We start from the raw sequence: 8,959 nt of genomic DNA, 5'->3' as shown, positions 1-8,959 counted from the left end.
TCTACACATTGGGACCGTGAAGCCCGGGACCGTCTCAGCCCGGCCCGCCTAAAGCCCAGGCCCGTTTAGGCCCGTTTGGTCCCGGCCCGGACCACAATACAGCCTTACGGATTTTTTTTCCTCGGGTTTCAAACGTTTCAATAAGTATATTAGAGCATCAAAAATTATTTCGATATCAAGTTATCAACTTCTTGAGATTAAATTATTTATAATAGAAATTATGAACAACTTTACATCTTAAAAAGCTAGAAAAATAGACTTCAATCCTAGATTAAAAATTGGCTTTAGGCCACCAATTTTTTTGAGTCGCCCCTGCTATAATCTACTTTTATAATATATTGTATACACATATAAGACATAATGCATAAAACTAGAAAGAAAGAAATTATTAATGAATATATTATACAGAGTATAATATATACAAAATAATGTATATTTTGTGTCAATTATAACAAACAAACAAAAGATATAGTGTATATTCCACTATTTTGCCCTTTGGGTTTTCTCGCAGCAATAAGAATGGATTTTCTATCCATTTTTGTATCAGATGGAGTTATCAACCCAAATTAAAAAAATCTTTAATTAACTGGAATCAAAGAATGGAGAAGTACTGGGATGATATAGGGAGATTAGAAAGAATAGATTAGTGGAGACTGAAAAATAAGTTCGTGATTAGGCAATTTTGGCAAAGAAAAAAGTTTAGTAAAAACAAAAAATATATTATGCCTATGAACTTGTGGAAGAGAATGATAAAAATTATTTCTCCACTTAAGCATGGCAAAACAACGTATATTGGAGAGAGTGTGTATTTGATAAGTTTAAAATAGGTTGAATACTCAAAATGATTTGAGTTTCCTATTTAAGTGGCTTTAATGGAGATATTTAAGGGATATGAAAAATTGTATATGATTTTATTAAAAAGTTAAAAATTGTAATAAATGGTATCTTATGTAATTTTCTGAAAGCAGTTGTAATTCTTTTTAATTAATTTTAAGAAGGTTGTATTATGTGTAAATTCCTAAAAAAAGGAAACCATAAAAGTTCGTTCAGCCCCATTTTCGCGCAAAACTTGTAAAAATGACACTAGATAGTCATTCTAAAGGTTGCTATTTAGCAATTAGTCCGTGTGTCCTGTATTTTAGTTTTCAAATTCAATTTTTCTGGATATAAAGTCCTGAAGCTAAAAAATTTATTCAAAATTTCATCTGGCTAATCCCTAAATAACATCTTTAAAAATGGCTATTTGTGTACTTTCCCGATAAAACTTCACCAGATCCGCTTTGACCCGCTTCGTTTGCCATCCATACTCTAAATTAGGAATTAAGATGGCCGAAATAGAAGGGATTTTAAGTAGTTTAGTAGAAGAAAATCTCTGCTCGGTAGTTTGTCAAAAGACGTACGGTGATGTTGTTCGAGGTGTGTGAGGCAAAACAAGAAAGAGATAGACGAATGAAAATGGCTGTTCTTAAAGCCGCCCCATAAGAAAATTGAACACAAAATTGAAGTCTTCTTCTGAGAATTGCTTTATGCTTTTCCTTCCTTATAAAGGTCCGTTATATAAAATTTGAGTTGATTGATAAATCTACTGACATCCTCATTTCTTATTAGCCAGCAAGAATTCATCTTTGCTGCATATTTTCATATGATTCTACAAATTTGAGCAATTGGGTTCAATATACAGTAGCCTTCAAGTGAAACTAATTTGATTTCATATGTTCTCCGTGGCAGTAGTGGCAGAGTATCTGGTTGATGTTTTGATGTTATTCTACTGTTTAAAGTAATGGGGTTCTCAAATAAGCTTAAAAGACAAGTTATGTTGATTTTATTTACTTTTCTGAGTCAGTAATAGCATCCTAATTACGCAGAGGCGGATCCAATATTTGAACTTTATGGGTTCGGGAACCCACTGAACCCACTGGCCATTTGAGTTACTGGGTTCGAAATTTGATACTTGTACATATGTACATCCGCCCCTACTAGTTGGTATATATGTAAGTTGTGATTAGGAATGGCAACTCAGATTTATGTGAAAAGCCAGAGAAATGGGTACTTGAGTTTGTGGGATGCAGTGTTTAGTCTTCGTATTCGGCGAAGGTTTTCTCTTTGGTCAATGAAGAAAGATCCAGATCTTGAAGCTGCATTACATAGAAACCGTCGATGGATAGTGAATAATCAGATTAAGAACATTGTTATGAGATGTCCTAACCAGGTTGCATCAGTAAAATACCTGCAGAAGAAGTTCAAGACTCTTGATCTTCAAGGCAAAGCTCTAAATTGGCTAAAAAAGTATCCTTGTTGCTTTGTAGTCTACCTTGAGAATGATGAATACTATTGTGGTCTGACTAAAAGAATGATGTTTTTGACTGAAGAGGAAGAATCTGTTAAGGATATGCAGGAACCAATATATGCTGAGCGATTAACAAAGTTGTTGATGATGAGCCGTGATCAAAGGATGAATGTTATGAAACTTAACGAGTTGAGGAGGAATTTTGGATTTCCTGATGATTATTTGCTCAGGATTGTACCCAAGTACCCTCAAATATTTAGAGTTGTTAACCACACCGGGAGACGGAGTTCAATGGAGATTGAGCTCACAGCCTGGAACCCTGATTTAGCTGTTTCTGCAATCGAAAGAATGGCTAAAAAGGATGGTCGAGAGCCAGGTTTCCCGTGCTCTTTGCCTCCAACTTGGGTCAAATCATGGGAAAGATTTGAAGATTTTAATTCTGCTCCATATATTTCACCTTATTTGGGACTTGATGGTTTAGTGGATGGTTCAAAGGAAATGGACAAGAGAACAGTGGGGGTAGTGCATGAATTACTGTCATTGACCTTGTGGAAAAAGGCATCAATTTTCAAATTGGGCCATTTTAGAAGGGAATTATGTTTACCAGAGAAATTAAATGTTTTTCTGCTCAAACATCCTGGAATATTCTATGTTTCTAACAGATACCAGATCTATACAGTTCTCCTTAAGGAAGCATATAATGGGTCAGAACTGATCGAAAAGGACCCTCTTGTTGTTGTCAAGGAGAAGTTTGGAGAATTAATGCAGGAGGGACTCCATGAATATAATCGCAGACATTATCTATTGAATTTAGAAAAGAAGAGGAACAGAGGCATGATAACACCAAAGCCAGAGAAAAGGAGGAGCCAAAGCGACGAAACATCATCAGAACAAGATAAGGAAGGAGGAGATTTAGGTGGCATATTTGATCCGGAAGAGAGGAAGCGGTTTTACAAAGTTCTGTTTGATGACAATGCTCCGTAAGCAACGGAAGTAAACATATCCATATTAGCATCAGTGATACAGGTTTATCAGTATTACATGCAGATCTTATCATGTCCATAGGCAATAGAGCCTTAGGGAGTTATATGTTGCTATGAGAACCAAAATTTATAAAGTTAAATTTCCTTTGCTTTTGCCATATATACTGATTAATCTGGATTATTTATGTTATCTCCTTATGTCTCTCCCTGTTTCCCTACCCAAGAAAGGCTTAGAGGATGACCCAAAATAAGCAGTTAACATCAACTCCTTTCTTTCGTTCCTTTTTTTAATTTGTTTTCGGATAAAGATTGGCCACTTCTGCTTGATGATATATAGCAGCAGAATTCTGCTCAATTTATTTTGTACCCCTGTCTTTTTGCTGTTGAAAGGTCATGAGACTTGAGGACTGAATTTTCTCATCTCAGGAAACAGAGGGATAAAGAGATTATGCCACTTACATAGTTCATTTCACACCATCTTCATATGGTATACTCTTCATGTCATTCTTAATGTAACATATCTTCTTCTTCTTTTCTAAGTAAAAACTCGGATCAAGTTTGAAATGTGGGTATATACAGCAAAGGTATAGCCATGTGATTTGTTGTGGATTCTTCATGTAGGATTCCACTACTTCAGCATTCTTGAGCACCTTTAGATGTAAAAGTTGAGGCCTTTTCAATTTTGTATTTACCAAAACTAGGGCTATGACAGACACTATCCAGAAGTTCTACTTTACTGATCAAACAGAAAATGTGATCTATTACTGTGGGCTGAAGTATTTTTCTGTTGAGTTTGTTTTGGGGGGTTTCAAAGTTTGTTACTTCTCTCAGTTTAGTTAGATGTAGATATACTCTTATATATTTATTCAAAGAGTTCCTTTTAAAAGAAAAGCGTAGGTTTGAACGTTGTTATTTTAATGTTGATTCGGTGCTTTAGTTCTAATCAAAAGATTCTTCTTGAAACATCCTAGCTCCTAAATCATAAAGAAGATGGCACAAGTGCAACAAGAGGACCTAAGTCTAATATTGTCAAAGACATTGATGCAACCTTCTTGTGCTGGCATCAAATATCCTTGCTATTTGAAATCTATCCATTAATGATGCTTTTTTTCCTGAATAGAAGTATAATATCTGAATTTGTGCTATTTATCCTCCTCAGACTATCTTAACTAGGTATGTTGAAGCAGCATATTGCATAAAATTTCTTACTTAAGGCATTGAGAATAATGAAAAACCATTACTGAATGGATCCATTTTAGCATTTATCATTGTTGAATCTGAATCTCCTCTTGAAAAGCTTGACTTGCCTGCCAGCAAGATCATGTGCATTTCCCGTCAAAGGTCTGATTTTCCTCTTCTTAATACTGTAGGAATGTATAAATTGACAATACATGAATAGAATGGAAAGAGGAAAGAAGATTGAACTGATAAGGAGATTGGTTATAGCGCCTCCTGCCCATTCCTAGCAAGATTGCATTTCCCGATAATCATCCTTAGCGTTCTCCCGTTCCTCTGCCGGCGGGTGGGTTTTAGCTCTGGGCACTGGGAAAGAGGTGAGGTGGTTATAATGAATTTGAACTCCTTGATGCCTTTTCCTTCATTCGGTTGTTTGCTTCTTCTATATTTTATGTATTTCATATACTAGTAGACTTATAGCCTGGTTGGCCAAGCTGGAAAAATCAGCTTATTTTTGAGTAACTTTTTTCCCAAAAGTGTTTTTCGAAAAGTACTTTTGGAGAAAAACAATTTGTGTTTGGCTAATCAAATTAAAAAGTTTTTTGAGCAACAATTTGTGTTTAGCCAAGTTTTTCAAAAAGTGCTTTTAAGTATTAAATTACGAATAAGGAAATAAAGTGATTTACTTAATAGTTAATATTATATAAGTAGATAAATAATCACAAATATTTATTATTAAAGACAACAATTAAGTTTTTTATTTTATTCAAGTAAAATATAAAAATAAAACTGAAAAGTACTTTATTTTTTCAAAATGATTTAAGTATATCAAAAATTCATTCAACAAATATGAAAGTTTACCCCAAAAGTCATTATATATTATTTATTAGTTTAAACTAAGATTGTTTTGGTATATACAACATTGTGCTAAGGGTATTTTTTATTGGAAGAAAATTCAAGACCGCTTCTGCTTCTGGGAGAAGCTATTTTTTTCTTCTTCTCAAAAACTGTTTTTGCTTTTCCCCAAAAGTGCTTTTTCCCCCCAAAAGTTTGACCAAACACCTCAAGTTAGAGAAAAAAGCACTCTTTTGAGAAAAAAACACTTTTGGCCCTGGAAGAAGCTTGGCCAAACAGGCTATAATACCCTTATAGGAATAGTGATAAATAGGAACTTTTCGTCGAGACCTAGAAAGTATGGGGAAATTAGGAGCCTGACTTTCTCTCTTTCTTTGCTGTGCAGGGAAAGGGGAGGGTTGGATGAGTAAAATTTTGTTAGGGACAGGGAATGAAAGCTATAGTTTTCTTGTATTCGCCACTAAAGACTCCTTTGAGTCTTGTTATCCAGACTTCTGTTCACCTTGAGTATCACTTCCAATATTGGACAAGGGCACTCCTTTAAAATTCTCAGACATAAAAACCATTCTCAAACTTGTCAATTTGATGCTTAACCATATCTGATTTAACACCTGGGTTTAGATAACATTGTTACAAAGACTTTGAGCTTACTATCTTTCCATTGTTACAAGTGTCTGTTGTGAGATGGTAACTGCGAGTGACCCCTATATGCTTGTTTGGTCAAACAAGTAATTACCGTCAGAAAGCCGTTACATATAATTCTGTTTATAAGAATAATAACATGGCTATTTATCAGAACTCAGAAAAAGAAAAGAGAGGATAACACGGTCTCTGACCATAATATAGATTGGCTGTTACTATTGACTCTGGGATATGAAGGGTTTCTACGTGTTATTGATTATATGGGGGTTTTCCGTCAACCGGGTAATTTGGCATGCTAAATGCATATGTAGATTGAGCTGATCTTCCTTTTTCCAGTGGGAGAGCTTTGTCAATTAAGTTCTACATCTGTATTTTTCGTTACTGTCAAACTACAGATATTTTGGTCCAAGGACTGCACAAAGCTGCGTGCATAATTGTATAATGTACTTTTTGTGTTCATGTGAATATTTTCTTTTGAAGTTGTTTACACTTTTGGTCAAAACAGGAACAAATACGATCACCTAGTGGAAATCATATGTGCTCTAAACGATTGGGAATTCATCTGAGATAGAACCGCTGACATTGATGGCCATTAATGAAAGCCGTATCCTCTTTTACCCAAATTTACAGAGCCATTGGCTATAAGCTATCCTTGGATTAGAATATTCATCACATCTTGCTGCCACTGTTGAAGTAACAAATAGAATTCCAGAAATGAGGTTTGGATGCGACTGTTGGATTTTGATCTCCAGCCTCTCTTTCAAGATGTTAAAAGAAGTAATCTCCTCTGCCTAGTGCTATAAACATCAAGAGGAATGCATAATTTAGATTATCTAGCCAGTGCTATTCCAATTGGAGATGATTGTTTTCGTTAGTAAGAGTTCAGTACATGATTTCTTAGCAGAGTCTAAACAGCTGTATGTAGTCCAATATTTGACCATATGCCCTTTTTTTCTCTTGGAAACCTCCCCATTTCATTGTTAAATTTATCTTGAATATTTTACATTGTGATTATGTTACCTATCCTTATCCTCCTAGTCCTGTACTTGAGCAAATAAAGTTCTGTTCCCATATGGGAAAGAACTCTGTTCAAAATGACATTCCGATATAACCAAGTTTTGCTTCATTTATAGCTTGTTTGGATGGTTGTTACTTGTTGTATTGTATTGTTACTTTAAATATTACCTCCATTCCAATTTATTTGAACCTGTTTGACTGGACATTGAGTTTAAGCTTCTCATTAAGCGTGGAATATATTACCTCCATTCCAATATGTTCACATAAACTGGAACGGAGGGAGTACAATGTTTGTTTTGATTGTTTTTTAAATTTTATTATATCATATCATAAAATATATCGTTATGTAACGACCAAAAGTGTCCCTTTATAGAACAACTAATTTGGTGTGATCTCATTATTTCCTCTCTCTTTTTTTCTCATCTTGCCCTTCCATATTATTAAATAATCCTATTTTATATAATAATTCTACCTCATACCTTACTTTTTCTTTATAATATTACAAATTTATTCTCCATCTTGTTGGTGCATAACATTATAAAACATTGGAAGACAATACAATCTATCCAAACATTGTATACATCAAAACAATACAATACTATACATAACAACCATCCAAACAAGTTGTTATAATAATCCTATCTCCTAGACTTGTAAATAAATTTGCAATTCTAAATTACAGTTGTCGCCATTAAAACTCAAACAAAACAAGGGTAGAGGCAAGTGAATAGGTCAAGAAACTAGCAAAGCAAGCAATTTTAATTTTATATGTACAGATATAGCAGCATCCAAAACAAAGAAACAAAAATATGGATAGGTTTTTTTAACACAATATTGATTTTCATTTCCAAATCTTTCATTACATTAAAGACAACCTAAAACACCACATCCCAAGTCCAGCCATAAAACCTCTTCAAAACACTAACCAACATCCCAGAGATAAAAAAGACCTAAGCCCTTTCACCCCTAATCCGCCTAGCCAACTGAATATCCTTAGGCATAATAGTAACCCTCTTAGCATGGATAGCACACAAGTTGGTATCCTCAAACAAACCCACCAGGTACGCCTCTGCCGCTTCCTGAAGCGCCGCTACGGCACTGCTCTGGAACCTCAAATCAGTCTTAAAATCTTGTGCTATTTCTCTTACCAGTCTCTGAAATGGGAGTTTACGGATCAGAAGTTCAGTGCTCTTCTGATACTTACGGATCTCTCGAAGTGCCACCGTACCTGGACGGAAACGGTGGGGCTTCTTAACTCCACCGGTTGCCGGAGCTGATTTTCTGGCAGCTTTTGTTGCTAGTTGCTTCCTGGGTGCCTTTCCTCCAGTGGATTTACGTGCTGTTTGTTTTGTTCTTGCCATTTTTAAAGGATTTTTTGCAAGAGGGGAAAAGGTTGAGAATGGTGTGAAAGTTGTGATTTTGTGTGGGGAAGGAGTGGAAGGGTGAGTGAATATATAGGGAAAGAGGATGTGTGGAATGTGGAGGGAGGAAGATGAAATTTTGAGACTTTTGGGGAAATTTTCGGCGCGGGTGGAAATGGACCGTCCGATTTTAGAGGAAATGGATGGTGTAGATTGGGGTTATACTTTTGACGCGGATCGCGATCCTGGTGCTTTTTGACGCGGATCGCGAATTTATATTTTCTAATTAATTGATGTGTGTTGGGAGCTAATGACCAATCATAACTTCAGTGGGAGTTATTACTTTAAGTAACTTTTGGTAATCACTTATAATATATTCGAAACATTAACTAATCCACAACAAACAACTCTTATAGTTTCGAATCTGCCAAGCTGATCTATAGATAGTTATCTTTTATTTATATTCTTTTACTTTTAGCTTGAACGTTAGCAATTAAAAAGAAAAAGATGGTGGTCCCAAGAAGAAACTAACCTACTTGTATTAATCGAGAAAAAAATATTATTAACTATTTTTTTAATATTTAAAACTTTAAAATCAATAAAACTTTGCAATATTTATATTTTCTTATTAAATTGTG

General features: G+C 34.9%; 2 protein-coding genes across 6 annotated transcripts; one reads left to right on the top strand and one right to left on the bottom strand.

Moving 5' to 3' along the window:
* The first annotated feature begins 1,251 nt into the window (after positions 1–1,251).
* LOC104239164 (protein WHAT'S THIS FACTOR 1 homolog, chloroplastic) lies at positions 1,252–7,073 on the top strand. 5 transcript variants are annotated; one of them, XR_011406846.1, is made up of 4 exons: positions 1,252–3,267; positions 3,697–3,757; positions 4,641–4,823; positions 6,449–7,073. XR_011406846.1 is itself a non-coding variant. In XM_070172063.1 (3 exons), exons 1-2 carry the CDS (start codon positions 2,009–2,011, stop codon positions 3,731–3,733), a joined length of 1,296 nt encoding a protein of 431 aa, XP_070028164.1. In that variant the 5' UTR covers positions 1,252–2,008; the 3' UTR covers positions 3,734–3,757; positions 4,641–4,824. The 5 variants fall into 5 exon arrangements, 2 of the variants coding, with proteins under 2 accessions (XP_070028164.1, XP_070028165.1); XR_011406847.1 differs by lacking the exon at positions 3,697–3,757; XM_070172063.1 differs by lacking the exon at positions 6,449–7,073 and having other exon boundaries at positions 4,641–4,824.
* Positions 7,074–7,690: 617 nt separating this feature from the next.
* Positions 7,691–8,398, bottom strand: LOC104239163 (histone H3.2). Its single transcript, XM_009793712.2, has one exon. The coding sequence runs from the start codon at positions 8,319–8,321 to the stop codon at positions 7,911–7,913; it is 411 nt and encodes a 136-aa protein (XP_009792014.1). The 5' UTR covers positions 8,322–8,398; the 3' UTR covers positions 7,691–7,910.
* Positions 8,399–8,959: the final 561 nt, after the last annotated feature.

Source organism: Nicotiana sylvestris, chromosome 4 (genome assembly GCF_000393655.2).
Source record: "Nicotiana sylvestris chromosome 4, ASM39365v2, whole genome shotgun sequence".
Classification (NCBI taxonomy): Eukaryota; Viridiplantae; Streptophyta; class Magnoliopsida; order Solanales; family Solanaceae; genus Nicotiana; species Nicotiana sylvestris.
Note: the sequence above shows the minus strand (reverse complement) of the source record. Positions and strands in the feature narration are given on the sequence as shown.